Consider the following 20124-nt stretch of genomic DNA (forward strand, 5'->3'; position numbering starts at 1 on the left):
CAAGGACCCTGGAATCATTGCAACAGGAGCAAAAGTTTGCAATAGCAAAAAAAATGTTTCAACCCAGTCTTGGACATTTCTTTTGAAGAACAGCAATTGCGTGATGTTTATTTTCTGGAAAAACGCTCTTTGTTTGGATCTACTTTTAAATAATTATTTACTCAATATTTTCGTCATGGTGGCATGCCAGATTATATGAATGAGATCTGGCTCCTTATGTCTGCATAGCTCTCAATCAATGTAACAAAGGTCAAATATACAAAAAACCTTTTATTTTTAAATCCAGAATATCTCTGAAAGGAATAAACTCAGAACTGAAGTGGTTGGTGGAAGTTTAATGCTATTCAATTAAGGATATGTACCCCAAAGTACAAGTTGTTGTTTTTAGTTCCATTTCTAGATTAGTCATACTAGATATATAGCCACTTTTAACAGCATTGTGCCACTACTGGTGACTTTAATTACTGTTTGGTAATCTTACTACTTACACCAATATTAATTAAATTCACGGGGGGGGGGTGGGTGGTGCAAAAAACATGAGTTGTCCTAACATGTTGACTGGGGGGAAAAAAAACAAACAAACAAATCATAATCTTTACTGTGGCTAATTTTCTCAGACCCTTCTTCCCCAAGTACAGAAGGAGTTGATCATACCATTAATTCTAAAAAAAGAACTTATTTTCCCTGAGTGCCTCCTGTTGACATCAGCTGACTGCCCAATGGAAAAAATCTTTTATCCTCTCATGACATTGTAACTGCCTGGGTGTTCTAGCGCATCTTCAAATTTCAATCTGTACTCAAAACCAAATAAGTTTTGCAGAAACTCCACAAAACAAAGCAGCTCTCCCAATGCCAAGGATTTATGATTAAATGCAGCCTCACGCATCGAATCAAGTGTGCTATTACCCTCACTCCCATGAACCTGTCTTTCAGCACGATCCATGACAGCAAGAAGACAAAGGCTTTGTTACAACAGAACAGAGCAGAGACATCCGTGGCTGTCAGCTTCTTTAAAGCCAGTAAATACAGGTAATTAGTCAAAGTCCATAGTATAGAAAAGGGAGCAGTTCTTTTAAGAAAGAGCTTCAACGTCAGACCATCTTCACCAAAAATTCGACTGCATTCCCTAAGGAAGAAAGAGAGGTTAATAGGTATTGATGTTAACACATCTTGTGTGGACTAGCTCTTGACAATCATTTTTAGGCAAGAGCACAAACCCTCAAGACCCATTATTCATGTGTGGAACCTACTGAACCCAGGGCTGTCATCTTCAGGCCATGAGTGGAAAGGGTTGCATGGAGGAGTTCCCATCTCCTCAAGCACAGGCCTTCCTTACCCATTCTGCAAGATTCTGGGGGTAGCCATTCTGCTTTTGCTGAATATTCTTAGAGAAACCTGGAGAAATCCAGAAATGAGTGGTTGCTGGAATCACTAGCTATTCAAAGATATAGAAGATGCTTTCCCAACGGACAAATGCAACAGTGTCAAGACACCTGCTACAGATTGAATAGGCTACAGACAATGTGCAACCTCACACAGCATGCAAAGGCAAGCGCAGCTCGGTATTTTATTATTCCTAAAACATTATGCCTCTTTCTAACATATCTGCCCACTGAACTAATTTCTTTTACACCTTCCCTGGTAGCTCAGCTGGTGAAGAATACACCTGCAACCCAGGAGACCCCAGTTCAATCCCTGGGTCAGGAAGATCCCCTAGAGAAGGGGTAGGCTACCCACTCCAGTATTCTTGGGTTTCCCTGGTGGCTCAGATGGTAAAGAATCCGCCTGCAATGCAGAAGATATGGGATCGATCGCTGGGTTGTGAAAATCCCCTGGAGAAGGCCATGGCAACCCACTCCAGTATTCTTGCCTGGAGAATCCCCCATGAACAGAGGAGCTTGGTGGGCTACGGTCCACGGGGTCACAAAGAGTCGGACACGAGGTGAGCCACTAAGCACAGCATAGCATTTTTAAGGCAGAAAAAATGAAGGAAGTTTCTGTGACAACCCCCAAATCATAAAATAAATAAAATTCAAGTTGCATTTACATACAAACTTGGACCATTCTGGAGGAGTTGTCTGAATATACTGCTTAAAAATAGTCATTTCAGTTAAATCTTTGATTTGCATGGTTTCTGACTAAATTAATTATTTAGTCCAGAGGGTTGTTTTAATCAAATTGTTGAGGCTAGCAATATATACAGGTGATATTTAAAGTGATAGAATAACAATGCCTTTTTGATTATGGACTTCATGAACATTCAAGCTTTTGTTAGGCAACTATCTCGTGTCAGGCATTGTTTTTTTTCAAGAGTAGTAAAAATATCCCGTTTAAAGCAACAAGTTATTCACAGTTGCATGTTTATGTTTATAAATCTATTTATATGGCTCTAGATAGCTCTAGTTTCTGGTTTCTCTTCTAGCTCTTTCTGAAGAGAGATAATTGTGTCTCAAAGTATTACTTTGCCTCAAAGCAATCTCCAGGCAATGTTTGCCTCCCCTGTATGAAGTGATTCAGCCCACAGGAGGACTGCATGTGGGGAGGGCATGACCAAGTGGTGAGGCTTCAGGCTCAGGGGGATGAGCTTCAATATCAAGTCTCGTAGTAAACGTTGCTTCCAAGCAGCTGAGAACACAGGGAATTGTAGGCCAGTGACTCTCAGAAGGTTAAAAATCCATTTTGAACACATGGACATGCATGCCGTGGTTTTACTTTCATGTGAGAGACAACCAAAATGGAAAGGTTTCATAAAATCAAAATGGGATTTCCCAAAGCTAAATTTTAACTTGAAGGAGACAAAACTTCAGTGAAGGGACTAAATAAGCCAGAGGCAAAAGCTTTTGCAAAGTAAACAGAAATTACACATGCTCACACACACAGGAAAATGGATGGTGTCTCTGCTTTGTTTGGCTTTACTGAGGTGTAATTGATTTACAATATTATAAAATGGATGGCCTTTCTAAAGCCCTACTGTTGAGATACTCAGAATCAGAGGCACACACAGAGCAAGCAACAGTTTTTATGGAGCATCTAGGCACATGCTTTGTATTCTGTTCTTACAGAGAGATTTGGTCCTTGAGGAAATCTGCCAGGGAGAGCTGGAGTGGGGAGTCATGGGTTTATTTATCCTGACATCTATAACTTCCAAACGTCCTTTAAAATACATATTCATTAAGAACCACAACAAATCTATTTATGATTAAAGACTTTCTTTTCCTATCACAAGCCCTAGCCAGTGATGGTTCTTCTTACCAAGGGCTCCACCATCATGCTGGGTAGAATGCACTCAAAGACTTTGGATTCAGGAAAGGAAACACCCTGCCCCGTGGAGAAGCCAGCAGAGGCAGGTGGGCTGAGGAGAGTGCCCCCAGTATAGCACTGCTGCCTAGCAGAGGCTCTTGGCCTGGCTTATCCTGTCCCCCAAGAACTGGCTTCCTCCTTGTTACCCTTTCTTCCCCTTTCCTCTCAGTGCCAACCTTCTCCCCACTTGTCACTGCTGTTACAAGAATTAAAATTGGTCTCCAAACACCAGTTCACCTGCGTAAAACCTCTTGCTGTTTAAGCATTAAGTGCTAGGAAATGTGAAAACTTCTTTTAAAAAGATGAATTTCTGTGGAGAAACAGATAACAACAGCCTGTCTCTCCCTGGGATGATGAGATCAGAGATCAGAATTTCTAGACAAGAAGCATTGACAGGAGGCAAAATTTGGAAAGAAGCTTAGAAGTTGGGGGTACTGACAATGTAATCATGCTCATCGCTGTTCCAGCAGCTACTAGTTACGGAACACTTTCTGCATGTTGGATGGCATCTTAAGCACATTTCCTAGCTTCCTGACATATGGCAGGTGTATCTTTGGCTCTAGTTTCAGGCTTTCTAGAGATTTTTTTCCCTTAAGAAATGACCCTTTGATATTCTTTTGATATACCATCAAAACTGGTATATAATTTTTTTCTTAAATTTCAAATTCACCTGAGGCAATTGAATTCTCTTAACTGTATATAAATGGCATGATTGAAATATCAAAAACTACTTCCAAATGAACAATCCTTACCACCCAGTTTTGATACTTTGTTGAAAATTCTTTTGATGTTAGTGATACGGAAAAAAACTGGAAATGCTTTCATACCATTCAAGAGAAAGGGAGAAAACAGAGGGTTTGATGCTATGGGATACATCCAATAGACACTAACTATTCTCCCCTTGTTCTGCCATGAGAGCTTCGTGGGGTGACTTCTTGGCAGACAGTGTTAATGGCAGAGTCCCTTGGCAGACTCTCCTTTGGTAGAGTCCACAGGGAATAAAGATCAAGGATCTCAGAATTTTCTGGCAGTGTTTACCTTTCATATGGAGGGGGCCACTAGAGAATATTCCCCACAAAGACAATGTTTTCTGCTTGAAAATAAAAGCTCTTTGATTCAGTTTCAGAAATGGTCAACTTCACGCTAGGACTAACAGGTGGAGGTGTCCTGTCAAGTCACAGATTTCACTAAATTCAGAGTTCGTTCGGTGTGAGAGAAACTCATTCCCCAAACACCACTTCTGTCAGCAGGAGCCTCTTGTTGTAAATGTGTTCTCTTAAGTAACACTGACCTGGCTTGCTTTGAGGTCTTCTGAGGCATTACTTCCCATACTAACCTTTTGCTGTTTTTAATCTGCATATGTGTCTAAACCATAGGAACCTTTGAGTAGAACACATACCCTATAAGTAAATGGAGGTATCTGCAATCAGGGAGAACTTTATTCTGATGATCATGTCCCCTGCAATCATGTATTAAGTATTGTTATCTAAAAAGATCTTATGCCCCAGGATCATGTCTGTTTTAATGGGAAGAAATTAGTTTTAGCAATCCTTAACAGATATAAGGCTTTTTTCTTTCCTCCAAACAAGAAAACACTTCTCTTTGAACTGGTTTTTGTTGCTTTAATGATAGCAGAATGTTCATGCACACACAGAGAAAGTCAGCTCACAGTGTGACTTCAGGATTCCTGGGCAATTCCAAGCTGGTGATAGAAATTGGAAGTTGAAGATAAAGCCTTCAGAATGTCTTACGTTTTTAAGGACAGTCTTACCATGTTATCATAAGGTAAAAGGGCAAGGTAGAAAGGTTATTTGGGCTCCTGTAAGACAAATTTATTGCCATTCTGCTGAGGAGGAATAAGCAAAAAAGCTGTCACTCTCCCATTGCCATCTGCTGAAGTCAAGACCACTGTTTTCTCTTGGTGAGCAGAGTGACTGTCCTGGAAGTTGTTCCTTGATTCTGGTTTTTCTTTTCAAGAAGCTGTCTGTTGGCAAAGGACCTTTAACCCAAATGCTACTTTTGCCTTTCCTCAGTGCTGCACAGGACTAGATGACATGACTCTGCCAACTTTCCGATCTCTCCAAGATGGAGCTGCATAAGCCAGATCTAACTCAGAGCAACCAATACAACCATGGCAGTCAAGTTCATGGCCAGCAAACCAACAGACAAAGCTCTCTGTTCCTAGCCAGCAAAGAACAGCTTCTTTTAAACCATCCCAAGGCCAGACTTCCATTTGCATGAGACCAAGTCATTTTATCTGCTATAATACCACTGTGTCCAGAATACTGAGCAAGTGTTTTTGTAAGAATCTTATTAATACAGTGTTTTTTTTTCTTTCTGGGCTCGAGACCCTGGGTTGTTCTTTGAAAACATGATAGAGAGATTGAGCTGGATTAAAATCTGGGTTCCATTATTTATAAATGTGTGACCTTGGACAAGTCACTGAATCTCTCCAAACCTGTTATTCTTGTGCTAAAATAGGGATAATTAACACCACCTTAAAAGGTGGCTGTTACCACCAATGATAATTAGATAAGATCTGCAAAAGCACTAGCACAGTGCCTGGCATGTTGTAGACAATAATTTTGGAGGGAGGAGCGAGCTGATTCTGTTTCTTCATGTTCATATGTTCATTACTGACCTTAGATCCTGCCTCTCCACACTTAGCTCATCTTTCAAAGAGATGAAATCATGCATATTTGCATGAAATTATTTCAAAGCATCTCCTATTGGCCATTTAATATGAAACCTACCTGAATTTTTTCATTGGAGATTGTTTTTCTTGAGCAGTGGCCAGATGACCAGAATAATAGACTGGGAAAAACATAATGTTCCAGTTCGTTGAAAACCAAGTCATGAAAAATGGACAGTAGAAGTTCTTATAAGTAATTTTTACAATCTGTGTGGTTCCAACCCAAGATGATGACACTGACAAGATGATCAAAAGTCCCCAGGCAGCCTTCAGAACCATGGACATGCAGGATAGGCAGCGAGCCTTGATTCTGTTTTCTTGGCTGCTGTTCTCAGGATGAGTCTGTGTTCCATCATCCCCTGCAAACAGGAAAGGAATACAAATGTGTGGAAATCAAGTTATAAAACAGAAATCAAAGAGACAGACAGTAGAATCACCAGTGTTTTGTTTTCCCTGCTATCATTTGAAGAGACAAATAACACTGGCTCATTTTCTGTCTGGAATCTCTGCTCTATAAGGTATACTGTGTATCTGGGACCCTTATCCAGGCCATGATGATGCTGATGAACTTGGTGGATGCTCTCTGTTCTCAGGGGAACCCTACCCACCTCCTTGTGAGAGCATTTCAGCTTCAAAGGCTTTGGCCTTGGCCACATGATCTGCTTTGCCTAATCAAACATGAACAGATGGTATGTTCACCATCTGTGGTATGGTATGCCAGCTCTCTGTAGAAGCTTTAAGAGGCTTCACACAGTCCCCCTACCTATCTCTAGCTCTTCCTTTCTGCCACTAGAATGGAAAATCTCAAATAGAAGCTGGTCTATGTAGGAGAATGAGCAGGACCTAGTTAGAACCCTGTATTCACCAACATAAAAAGTGAATGAGAAATAAGTACTTATTGTTATTTCCCACTGAGTTTTTTTTTTTTTTTTTAAACTGCAGCAAAGATTAAATAGAGCAAGTCTGGACTGCACAAAATCACCACCTACCTCAGAACAAATTACTATTTAATATATTTCTGGGAGCACAGTGAGTTCTGCTTTACATTTTTACATTTACTAAGAAAATTTAGTAGCATTTTTTTTCACACTGAAATAGCCGAAGTTCTCCAAAAGTAACAATCATAAAGGCCTTCTCCCTAAGAGTGAAAACAAGTTCAACACAATGAATTTATATACCCATCAGGACATTAAATGAGAGCAGTGGTCATCCTGAGTCCCCAGATGGTAGAATCCGGGGAAAGGTAGACAGAATTGTCTGTAAAATTCCATGGTGTTTCCAGGGACCTCCTCTAAGCATATAAGGTTTATCCTGGGCTTACGCAAGTCGTACAGCCCACAGACTGAGAGTGATAGTGGATGGGTTTCTCACATTCCTCTTCAGAACCTGCCGGCTCTCTGCTAAATGTTTCCATTGCTTAATGACCCAGGCGTGACTGCCCCGCTTTGGCAAAGGCTTTCATCCAGCCATTTATTTGGGGAAAGCAGATAGCAAGCCTTGAAAGCGAATTTTTCACTGGAGAGTATAAACCAAGCAGGATGAACAGGCAATTACTACGTGACTTCCAAGTCTTATAAACAGAATTCTCAGAGCCTAGTCTCTGGAAGATGAAAACTGGTATTCTTTTTATTTATTCAACAAAGTCCTGTGGAGACTACCAGGAGCTAGTTAAATAGGTCCCAGGGGTTCAAAAATGAAAGACTTGAGCTCATAATCTAGAGGAAGGTCAGGAAACACATCTAAAACAGTGGGAGAAGGGCCGTGTATGGCAGATACAAGGCCATGTGGAGGCAGACAAGAAGCACTTGTTAAGATGAGGTGTAGTTGCCAGGAGAAACTTCCGTGATGCAGTAACATTGAGATGAGGCTGAAAGTATGCCAACCAGAATCCTTGGCTGTGTATAGACTAGACCTGATAACACTCTTCGAATTCACTATGTACATGTGGTTTATACAGAGAGTAGACGGGAAAAAACGAAAATGAATAAGAGGGCAGAACAAGAGCTGTTGTCTTGGAAGGCTGGAAAGGGAACATGAGCCTACCCAAGTAAGTGGGTTATTACCAGTCCCATTTTACAGATGCAAAAACTGAGACTTGTATTAAAGGTTGTTCAAGGTTGAGCCCAAGTCAGTATGACTCCAGGGTCTAAACTTTTTATTCTGAATATTCATTTGGTCTAGGTTTCAGGCTTGAGCTCCCCATTTAAGCACTGGAAGCTTCAAAAATGGTTTAGAGGAAAGTTTCCTGGCAGGAATGGCAGCCTTGCATGAGGTTTAATAGAAGAGAAAGGTATACTACACTTTAGATCACACTATTCTAAGGGACTAGCTCATAAAGGAGGAATGATTATACAAAGATTATTTGTATTCCTTTGACATCTGCCTTTACTGTCACCTTTGAAGATGACATCTGTACCACTGTCGGAACATACAGAGTACTTTTGATGACACCAATAGTCACCTAAATCCTCCCATAGTACTGGCTCATCTTCTGCGAACTAGATTGAATTGTTGACAATTCTTTAATTTTACTATCTGTAGATACCATAGGAAGATTCACTCTCCAGGGTTCTTTTATTTTTCTGATCATTTAAATACGAGTTTCTATAGTCCTGCTTAGATTTATTGTTTTGTATACATCATTAAAATTGATTTATCAGTAATTCCATTCGTCTCTCTGAATCTTGATTAGAGTCACACAGATTGATGGTAGAGGCCACTGGAATTTGGAAGCATGAGTGAAAGTCCTAGCCCTGCCACCAGAAGGCCCTGAGTATATATTTAATTCTGGTCTTAGCGTCTCTGTCAAACACCAATAATACTTAGCTCATGGGATTCATTTTGAGGTTAAGTACCATAACATTCATGAGAGCATCGAGCTGCTGTTTAGATTCTTCTTTTCTTTTTCTTTTTGGTGTCTAGGAATATCCCCAAGTGGCTTCCGAATCACTGCAGAAAGAGTAAATTATGCCACATGTGGTCTTCAGTGGTACCGTCTTTGAGATTTGTAATTGGTATACGATAGAGAGGGCAAATTTATTAACCATACTTAATTAACTGCAACATTCTGTTCTGCAGATAAGTGGGATAATAAGAATATTACTGCAACTAATTAAAGCCAATTAAAACTTTCTGAAGATTTACAATGTCATTTTCTTCACTTTTTACAAAGGAGTTTTGGCCCTGGGGTCCATAGTTGCTGAGATTCCATTTTAAAATATTGTCATTTTGGGGAAAAAAATCTTTTCTCATAAAAACCCCTAATCAAATAAGTAGGACCCTAGAAGAGGCTTTCACACCTCCTCTATGCCTTCATTTACCTGCGTCCCCTGAATTATTTCTTTTTTGCTTATTTTTTAAAGCTAGTGTTCTCAAAGTTATAAGGTTTTTGGTTTTTGATTTTTTTCCACTACCCACTTGTTTTGAATAGAGTTATTTTGTTGTTTTTGCTGGTGTCACTATTGACTTTAAGGATGCAAGAGATTTTAATATATTGTTGGCCAAGCTGAAGGAATAAATGGAGAAGGGGAGATTGAAAATGTAGGTGGAAGAGATGGAGAGGAGGTAATCATGGATGTAGGAGGAGTCGGCATCAGAATGGTAGCAAACACAGAAGTCAAAAGCGGTCCCTGCAATGATGACAGTGAAAGTCTCTCAGTCAAGTCTGACTTTTTGCGACCCCGTGGACTGTAGCCTGACGGCTCCCTCTGTCCATGGAATTCTCCAGGCCACGATACTGGAGTGGATAGCCGTTCCCTTCTCCAGGGGATCTTCCCAACCCAGGGATTGAACCCAGGTTTCCCGCATTGCAGGTGGATTCTTTACCATCTGAGCCACCAGGGAAGCCCCTGCAATAATGATAATTAGCAAATTAGCAAGCAAGAGAACTGAGACACTTTTGAGGCAGGGAGGAAAGCATCTGTTAGCACACAATTGTTTCAGTCTTTTCAGGAAGGTAAAAGTGTGGTCATATGATGAGAGGAAGTGAATACGGATTCGAAGCTTGAGATTATCTCTGGGGAAGGCAGTATGATGTCCATCACCAAAATGTAACAGTATTGGGCAGCAGCCTTGTGGACCCAGCTGCATTTATTTTTTTCACATGACTTGTTTTATTGTGATATTTGTTTTACCGCAAGAGTCTAGAAACAAACCCACAGTATCTCTGAGGTCTGTCTGTATACTGTACTTAACTATCTTTGCTTCTTTCCCACCCATTCTTCCTCAACTGCTACATTTTGGCTTTTGCCCCATGACTCTCTTGAAATTTCTCTTGCTAGATAATAATAAATAATCTCCTGTTTTTGAAGTTCAATGGATACTTTTTCACTACTTCCTTTAGATGAAATAACAACCTTCTATATCACTAACCTCTCCTTTTCAGTTTATTTTGCTGAGTCCTGTTCCTCGTCCTCTTCTGATCATTTTAGAGTTTTCCAGAGTTCTGTCTCTATTTAGCTCTCTCTTGTGTCCTTCTTCATCCTTTAAGGATTTTATGCATACTCCTGCATTGCAGGCAGATTCTTTACCGTCTGAACCACTAGGGAAGTCCCATGCATATTCCAGCTATGTTTTAAAATGATACATTCGCTGGGAAACCCATGGATATAGTTAAGAGATTTATCTAGTGAATCCAGTAACCCAAGTATTCCAGGGGTTGGTAAGTGATCAGGCAGATGTGAGGAAAGGTTAAAGGTCTTGATCTAATAGTGAATGCTGATCAGGGAGGCAACTGAAGTGTCCTGAAGGAGGTATAAAATTGGGAAAACTAGAAGGGCTCCAAGGACTGGAGTCCTAATAAAGATAAAAGCAGAGTCTGTGATTTTGCTGGTGCTTTTATTCTTCTCAGAATGGGTACAGCTTGCTATTACTAAATCCCAGGACTGAGATAAAAGGTGCTGGCTTTTGCCATCTTGAAGATAAGAAAAATGGTTTCCTTATAAACTTCATTAGAAGTCACTGTTTAACCACGTGTTAAGTCCTCCAACTATAGGTTTTGGTATTGTTTCTCTGCTACACTGTACACTGTCCATCATTAATGGATTATATCTATACATTTCTCTTCTTCCTTCTCCTCCCACTTGATAAACTTTGCTCACATGTACTCCTGAGAGTCAGTGTCACATCTCTACATTCTGTGCCAATGGTGAGATCTTTCACTGCTGGCTAGAAGCTTACCCCATGTACTGTTATTTAAGAGGAGGTCACTCACATACCTGATTTGTTTTGCCTCTCAGCTCTGTGTCCACAAACTCCAGAGGATCCTCGACTCTGAAGTTCAAGAATAGGAGCAGAGGAATCTTCTGTGACAGAGAGAGGGGACAGTTGTCTGCTGATGCTACTGTGTGAACTGGGGCAGTTGGCTCCAGGTTTACATCGAGTAACTGATGATCTGGAGGTATCTGGGAAGAAAGAGATCAGTTTGAAAATTTCCTGGAGGAAAAACATATTTTAAATGTTGTGGCAGTAAAATATATGGCACATTCATTGAGTTTGTTTCTAATTTTACAAAAGGGCCTCCAAAAAGAAAATGCTATGTTGGTAAAGTCTGGTCCCTAAGATAAAGGGTCCTTTTAGACAAATCCATTGACTAAATGAACATTAGAAAATGGTGTTTGGGTTGATTTAGCTGTTCTGAATTAGAACTGTTCTTAAAGTCGAATAGTTTACCTCAGGGAAAGCAAAATGGTGTTATTTTTTTTCTCCCTTTTCTTCCTGAGGTTGACTGTTGAATTCCTACCTGGTAAAACTGCCAACTAGCTCTCCTACTAAATCTTCTATACACTTTTCCATCAGTTGGATCACTAAAATCCAGCTTCGTTGTATCTCCTCTGTTCTGGCTAGATTTATTCAATACGTTGAATAAAAGTGGTGAGAGTGGGATGCTTTCAACTTTTTTCACTGTTGAGAATGATGTTAGCTGTAGGTTTGTCATATATGCTCTTTATTATGTGGAGATAAATTCACTCTATTCCCACTTTCTGGAGAGTTTTTAATGATGAATGGAAGTTGAATTTTGTCAGAAGTGTTTTCTGCATCACATGATTTTTATTCTTCAATTTGTTAATGTGTATAGCACTGATTGCTTAGCAGATAATGAAAAGCCCTTGCATCTCTGGGATAAACTCCATTTGATCATGGTATACTATCTTTTGATGTATCTTTGGATTTGGTTTGCTAATATTTTGTTGAGGACTTCTGCATCTACATTTTTGCATCAGTGATATTGGCCTGAAGTTTTTTTTGTCTGGTTTTGGTATCAGGGTGATGGTGGCACCACAGAATGAGTTTGAAAGTGTTCGTGCCGCTGCAATTTTTTTTGAATAATTTAAGAAAGATAGGTATTAATTATTCTCTAAATGTTGGGTACAATTCACCTTCACCATTTGGTCCTGGACTTTTGTTTACTGGAGTTTTTTTCTTTTTCTTTTATTACTGATTCAATTTCATCATTGATAATTAGTCTGTTTGTATTTTGTATGTCTTCCTGGTTCAGACTTGGAAAATAGTACATATTAGGAATTTCTCTAGGCTGTCCATTTTATTTGCATATAGTTGCCCTTAGGAGTCTCTTATGATCCTTTGTATTTTCGTGGTGTTGGATGTAACTTCTTTTTCATTTCTGAAATTGCTGATTTGGACCTTCTCTTTCTCATGATGAGTCTGGCTAAAGTTTTATCAATTTTATCTTTTCAAAGAAACTGCTCTTAGTTTTGTTGATCTCTTCTATTTTTTCTATTTAATTTATTTCTGTTCTGATCTTTATCATTTATTTCCTTCTACTAATGGGTTTTGTTTGTTCTTTGCTTTCTAGCTCCATCTGGTCCAATGTGTCACTTCAGGCTAGTGTTTCCTTGTTAATTTTCCGTCTGAATGATCTGCCCATTGATGTAAGTGGGGTGTTCAAGTCCTCTGTTAGTATTACATTACTGTTGATATATCCATTTATGTCTGTTAATATTTGCTTTTATGTATTTAGGTGCTCCTATGTTGGGTGTGTATTTATAATTGCTGTTATCTTCTTAGATTGATCCTTTGATCATTATGTAATGTCCTTTTTTTTGTCTGTTGTAACAGTCTCTGTTTTAACTATTTTAAGTCTATTTTATCTGATATAAGTATTGTGACCCTGGCTTTCTTTTGATTTCCATTAGCATGGAATACCTTTTTCTATTTCTCACTTTCAGTCTGTATGTGTCTTTGGACATGAAGTCTACTGTAGGTCTTGTTTTTATATCCCTTCAGCCTTTTTTGTTTTAGTAATACTTTTAAAAATTGAATTAAAGTTTATTTAAAATGTTGTGCCAATCTGTGCTATACAACAGAGTTATACACATATGTACACTTTTTTAAAAATATTCTTTTCCATTATGGTTTATCCTAGGACACTGGGTATAGTTCCCCGTGCTGTACAATAGGAACATGTTTATCCATTCTAAATATAAGAGTTTGCATCTACCAGTTCCAAAGTCCCAGTCCCTCTCTCCCTCCCCCCGTCCCCCTTGGCAACCACAGGTCTGATCTGTGTCTGTGAGTATGTTTCTGTCTTGTAGATAGATGGGTTCACGTGCCATACCTTGGATTCTGCATATAAGTGATATCATATGGTATTTGTCTTTCTCTGACTTACTTAGTATGATAATCTCTAGTCACATCAATATTGCTGCAAATGGCATTATCTTTTTTTTATGGCCGAAGTAGTATTCCATTGTACATATGTACCACTTCTTTATCCATTCATCTGCTGATGGACATTTAGGTTGTCTCCATGTTTTGGCTATTGTGAATAGTGCTGCTATGAACATAGGGGTGCATGTATCTTTTTAAATTAGTTTTCTCTGAATATATGCCCAGGAGTAGGATTTCTGGGTCATATAGTAGTTCTATTTTTAGTTTTCTGAGGAACATCCATACTGTTTTCTATAGTGGCTGCACCGACTTACATCCCACCAACCGTGTAGGATGGTTCCATTTTCTCCACACCCTCTCCATCATTTGTTATTTTTAATGACTTTTTAATGATGGCCATTCTTACTGGAGTGAGGTGGTACTTCCTTTTTCTTTTGATTTGCATTTCTCTAATACTTAGTAATGTCGAGCATCTTTTCACCTGCCTAAGGTCCATCTGTATATTGTCTTTGGAGAAATGTCTGTTAAGGTCTTCAGCCCATGTTTTGATTGGGTTGTTTGTTTTGTTGTTGTTGAGTTGTATGAGCTGTTTGTATATTTTGAGGATTAAGTCCTTATCTGTCACATCATTTGTGATCATTTTCTCCCTTTCTGCAGGTTGTCTTTTTTCTTTTTTTTTTAATGATTTCCTTTGCTGTGCAAACACTTGTAAGTTTGATTAGGTCCCGTTTGTTTACTTTTGTATTTTTTTTTCCTATTGCCTTGGGAGGCTGACCTAAGAAAACACTGGTTGGACTTATGTCAGAGAATGTTTTGCCTATGCTGTCTACTAGGAGTTTTGAGGTGTTGTATCTTATACTTAAGTTTTCAAGCCATTTTGAGTTTATTTTTGTGTATGGTGTGAGGATGTGTTCTAACTTCGTTGATTTACATGTAGCCGTCCAACTTTCCCAGCACCACTTGCTGAAGAGATTGTCATTTTCCCACTTTATATTTTTACCTTCTTTGCTGAAGAGTCATTGATCATAGGTGTGTGGATTTCTGGGTTTTCTATTCTGTTCCATTGATCCATATGTATGTTTCTGTACTAATATCACATTTTTGATTACTGTAGCTTTGTAGTATGTGCTAAAGTCTGGGAGGGTTGTACCTCCTGCTTTGTTTTAGCTTTTTTGTTTTGTTTTTTTTTTCCCTCAGGATTGCTTTGGCAATTCTGGTCTTTCATGGATCTATAAGTTTTTGGAGAATCCCATGAACAGGGAAGCCTGGTGGGCCATAGTCCACAGGGTCGCAAAGAGTGGGGTATGACTTAGTACACATCTACATAAATTTTTGGATTATTTTTTCTAGTTCTGTAAAAAATGTCATGTGTAATTTGATAGGGATTACATTAAATCTCTAGATTGTTTTGGGTAGTATTGCCATTTTAGCCATATTAATTCTTCCAATCCAAGAGTATATCTTTCCATTCTTTGAATCCTCTTTAATTTCCTTTATTAATGTTTTATTGTTCTCAGGATATGTCTTTCACTTCCTCAGTTAGGTTTTTGGGGTTTTTCTTTTGGTGCAATTTTAAGAGGGACTGTTTTTTTTGTTTGTTTTTTGATTTTTTTTTTTTTTTTGTATTCCCTTTCTGATATTTCATTGTTAGAGCAAAGAAATGCAACTGATTTCTGAATGTTAATCTTGTATCCTGCTACTTTGCTGAATTAATTTATTAGACCTAGTAGTTTTTTTGTGGAGTCCTTAGGGTTTTCTAGGGGCTTCCCAGGTGGCTCAGATGGTAAAGAAACTGCTTACAATGTGGGAGGCCTGTGTTTGATCCCTGGGTTGGGAAGATCCCCTGGAGGAGGTCATGTCAACACACTCCAGTATTCTTGCCTAGAGAATCCCATACAGAGGTGTCTGGCAGGCTGTAGTCCATGGGGTTGCAGAGTTGGACACAACTGAGTGACTAAGCACTAGGGTTTTCTATATATAGTATCAGGTCATCTACATATAGTGACACTTTTCCCTCTTCCTTACAATTTGGATACCTTTTGTTTTTTTTGTTTGACTGCTGTGGCTAGGACTTCCAGTACTATGTTGAAGAGATGTGGTGCGAGTGGGCATCCTCGTCTTTAGTGTAAAGGCTTTCAGCTTTTCACTATTGAGTATCATGTTGGCTCTGGGTTTGTCATAAATAGCTTTTATTTTGTTGAGATATGTCCCCTGTATACTCACTTTGGTAAGAGCTTTTTTTCTTTTTATCATGAATGGATGTTGAATTTTGTCAGATGCTTTTTCTGCATCTATTGAGATAATCACGTGGTTTTCAGATTTTCTTTGTTGGTGTGGTGGCTTACACTGATTTGCATATATCGGACCATCACTGTGGTATATGATCTTTATTATTTGGTTTTGGATTTGGTTTGTTAGTATTTTGTTGAGAATTTTTGCATCTGTGTTTATCAAAGATGTTGGCCTGTAATTTTTTTTCTTGGTGGTTATCTTTGTCTTGCTTTGTCTTGTTTTGGTATCAGGATTATGGTGGCTTCGTAGAATGTCTTTGGGAATGTTCCTTTCTTTTCAATCTTTTGGAAGAGTTCGAGAAGAATTGGTGTAAGCTCTTAATATATTTGGTAAAATTTATCTACGAAGCCGTCTGATCCTAGACTTTTATTTGTAGGGAGTTTTTATTTTTTTTTACTACAGATTTTGTTTCACTTCTAGTGGCCAGTTGCACAAATCATCTATTTCTTCTTGATTCAATTTTGGAGTGCTGTAAGCTTCTAGAGAGTTGTCCGTTTCTTCCAGGTTGTCAAATTTGTTGGCATATAATTATTCATAGAATTCTCATCTTTTTTTGTATTTCTGCACTATCAGTTGAGATTTTTCCTTTTTCATTCCTTATTTTGTTTATTTGGGTTCTTTCTCTTCTTGGTGAGCCTGGCCAGAGGTTTGTCAATTTTCTTAACCCTTTAAAATAACCAGCTCTTGGTTCTATTGCTTTTTTTTTCCTTCTTTTTTCAATCCCTATTTTATTTATATCCTCCATATCTTATTATTATTTTTCTTCTGCTGACTTTAGATTTAGATTTCATTTGTTCTTCTCTAATTATTTTAGGTGGTAGGTTAGGTTGTTTATTTCAGATTTTTCCTGCTTTATGAGGAAGGCCTGTATTGCTATTAACTTCCCTCTAAGAACTGATTTTGCTGCATCCAGTGGATTTTGAATGGTTGTATTTTCATTGTCATGTGTCTCAAGGTATTTTTAAATTTCCATTTTGATTTCATTGACTCATTGATTTTTTAGTACATGCTGTTTAGACCCCGTGTAATCAATTTTTTCTCATTTCTTTTCACTATGTCTTCTGATTAGAGCATTTAGTCTATTTACATTTAAAATAATTATTGATATGACATTTTGTTAATTGCTTCTGGGTTGGTTTGGTAGGTCTTTTTTTTATTCCTTTGTTTTTGTCCTCATCTCTTAGGATTTGATGATCATCTATAGTGTTATGTTTGGATTCCTTTATCTTTTTTATGTATGTATCACAGATTTTTGGTTTAGGTTACTATGATGTTTTTATATAGCAATCTGTACATATGAATGGTTAAGTTGCTGATTCTTAATTTCAAATGCATTTCAACAACCCTGCGTTATGCTCTTCTCCCCTTAAAATTACTGTAAATATAGATAATTTTACTACTTTTTTCTTTTAACCTTCTTACTAACTTTATGAGGGGATGATTTCCTACCTTTACTGTGCATTTGCCTTTATTGATGAGCTTTCTCCTTGTATGATTTTCATGCTTCTCATTGTGTCCTTTTTTGCTCAGAGAAGTTACTTTAACATTCCTTGGAAGCTTGTTTGGTGGTACTGAACTCTCTTAGCTTTTGCTTGTCTGTGAAGCTTTTGATCTCCCCATCAAATCTGAACAACAGCCTTGCTGGGTAGAATAATCTTGGTTGTAGTTTTTTCCCTTTCATTACTTTAAATATATTGTGTCACTCGCTTCTGGCTTAGAGTTTCTGCAGAAAAGTCAGCTGATAATCTTGTGAGTTCCCCTGTATGTAAAATGTTGCTGTTCTCTTGAAACTTTTGATATTCTCTATCTTCTGTTTTTGCCATTTTAATTACAATGTTTTGATGTGTTCCTCTTTGTGTTAATCCTGTATGGGACTCTCTGTACTTCCTGAATTTGGATGTCTGTTTCTTTTCCCAGGTTAGGGAGGTTTTCAGCTATTCTCTCTCCAATTATGTTCTCAGTCCTCCCCCTTCTCTTTGTGGGACCGGTATAATGTGAATATTAGTACATTTGATGTTGTCCCAGAGGGAATTATCCTCATTTCTTATTCCTTTTTCCGTTCAGCATCAGTGATTCCCACTACTCTATCTTCTAGCTCATGCTGTTCTATTCCTCTGAACCATTTAGTCTAATGTTGATCCCTTCTAGTGTATTATTTCATTTAAGTTATTGTATTCTTCATCTCTTTTATATTTATTATTTTTATCTTCTAACTCTTCATTAAAAACTTCCAACTTCTCATTCTATACATCCATTATTCTCCCAATTTCTTTGATCCTGTTTATGATCACTACCTTGAACTCTTTCTCAGGTAGCATGTCTATTTCCACTTGGTTCTTCTGGAGTTTATCTTGTTCCTTCATCTGGTATATGTTCTTCTATCACTTCATTTTACCTAACTTGCTATTTTTATGTATCTGGTAAGTTAGTTATATTTCCTGGTGAGACATCCTATGAGTCCAATAGCACACTCCCATCTTGTCACCAGAGCTATACACTCCAAATGTTCTATGAGGGCTGTGTGGGTATTTCTGTTGTGGTGAGCAGACTATGTCAATGGTCTGGTAGGTTTATTTGGCTGTGGTCGGGTTGGTTGCCAGGTCCTGCCTGGTGCAGAGGCTGCCATCTGCTGGTTATGGGGTCTGATCATGAGGCAGCTAATTGCAGAAACCTGGAGGCCCTAGGCTAGTGCTATATTACTGATGGGCAGAGTCAGGATCCAGGAGAACCTGGGGCTGTTGTCTACTTACTGGTGGATGAAGCCAGATCCTGGGGCTAGTGCCAGCCTACTGGTGGACAGAGCCAGGTCCTGGGGCCTGCTTGCAGGACTTAGGGGTCCCAGAGCAAATGTCAGATTGCTGACTGTGGGGGCTGGTGTCTTGAAGCTTGTATTGGCCTACTAGTGGGTGGAGACCAGGCCCAGCCAGTTCCAGGGCAGGCCTGGTCTACAAATTGTGGTGGTGGTTTTTCTGTCTAGTGCCTGCCTGCTGGTGGGTCGAGTTGGATCTGAAACTAGGGCAGGCTCACTGATGGATGGGACCTGGGCCGGGGTCTCTGCTTGGAGGGTCCTGGGAGTCTTGGATCTATTGCCTGTGTACTGGTGTGTGGGGATAGGTCCTGGGTCCTCTGGTGGGCAAGGCTATGTCCAGAGGTGGCTGCAGACCCAGGGTTCTTGAGGCAACCTGTCTGCTGGTAGATGGGGCTGTGTCAGTGTCAACTGCTTGGCCTGAGGCATCCCAGTACTTGAGCCTGCAGACTGTTGGGCTACAGTGGGATTTTTCTGTGGTAATAAGCTATAAGAAAAATTCCAGGATAGTATTACCATGTCGTAGAAGGAGCTCCCCAAAATGGTTCAGGAATCTATGTACCCAGGGTGAAATGGAGTTATTTCCTACCTCTCCAGGAGGGGGTAGGTCTAACCCAGGCTACTACCAAATTACTGCTTCTACCCTGGGTAGACTTTGTGTGAATCCCTTACAAGTGAGGTCTCTATTTCCATCAGCCTTCTGGAACTCCCAGAAGTAAGCCTGTGGCCTTCAAAGCCAAATTTTCCAGGGGCGGGGGTGGGGGGTAGGGTGGGGGGAGTGTCTTCCCAGTGCTGGATCTCTGGGCTGTGGAGCCCAAAGTGGGATCCAGACCTCTCAATCCTTTGGGAGAATCTCTGCAGTTGTAATTGTTCTCCTGTTTGTGGATCACCCGCCTGGGGTATGGGATTTGACTTTATCACTACTCAGCCCCTCCTGCTGTCTCATTATGATTCCTTCTTTATATTCTCATTGTAGATCTTTTCTGGTAGGTTTGCGTCTTTTTCATCGATGGCTGTCTGTAAATAATTGTGATTTTGGTGTGCCTGTGAGAGAAGCGCTCAAGGTCTTTCTATATCATCTTGTGACCAACAGTTTGTTTCTAATTGAATGTTTCAAATTCAATGAAGAGAGGCTGTCTAAAATTCAGGAAACTCTCATTTACTATGTTCTTCAAAGGATGTGACATTTCAGATACGCCAAGAGTAATTTTTAATTTATCTTTCAAGTATCTTGTATAATTTATGTTTGCATGAGGTGTGCCTTCTCGTGTTTTCTTAGGTGAGTATCAGGTTTCATTTTGTGATTACTCAGCAGTTATAGGTGGAAAGGAGGAAGTCCAAAAACTGAGTAGCAAGTTGAGATGGAGCTGAGATAAAAATATTGGCCGTAGTTACTAAAAAGTTT

The 20124-nt window shown here is 39.2% G+C and overlaps 1 protein-coding gene across 1 annotated transcript in view; it reads right to left on the bottom strand.

Annotated features, from left to right (window-relative positions):
- The window catches only part of SLC35F4 (solute carrier family 35 member F4), a 286813-nt gene that overhangs the window by 20573 nt on the left and 246116 nt on the right, over positions 1 to 20124 (bottom strand). The window contains exons 2-4 of the mRNA XM_027554201.1: positions 11209 to 11394; positions 6054 to 6351; positions 907 to 1126 (exon numbers count right to left, since the gene is read on the bottom strand). Coding sequence (XP_027410002.1) covers positions 907 to 1126; positions 6054 to 6351; positions 11209 to 11394 — 704 coding nt within the window. The remainder of the gene's footprint in view (positions 1 to 906; positions 1127 to 6053; positions 6352 to 11208; positions 11395 to 20124) is intronic.

Source organism: Bos indicus x Bos taurus, chromosome 10 (assembly GCF_003369695.1).
Source record: "Bos indicus x Bos taurus breed Angus x Brahman F1 hybrid chromosome 10, Bos_hybrid_MaternalHap_v2.0, whole genome shotgun sequence".
NCBI classification, from domain to species: Eukaryota; Metazoa; Chordata; class Mammalia; order Artiodactyla; family Bovidae; genus Bos; species Bos indicus x Bos taurus.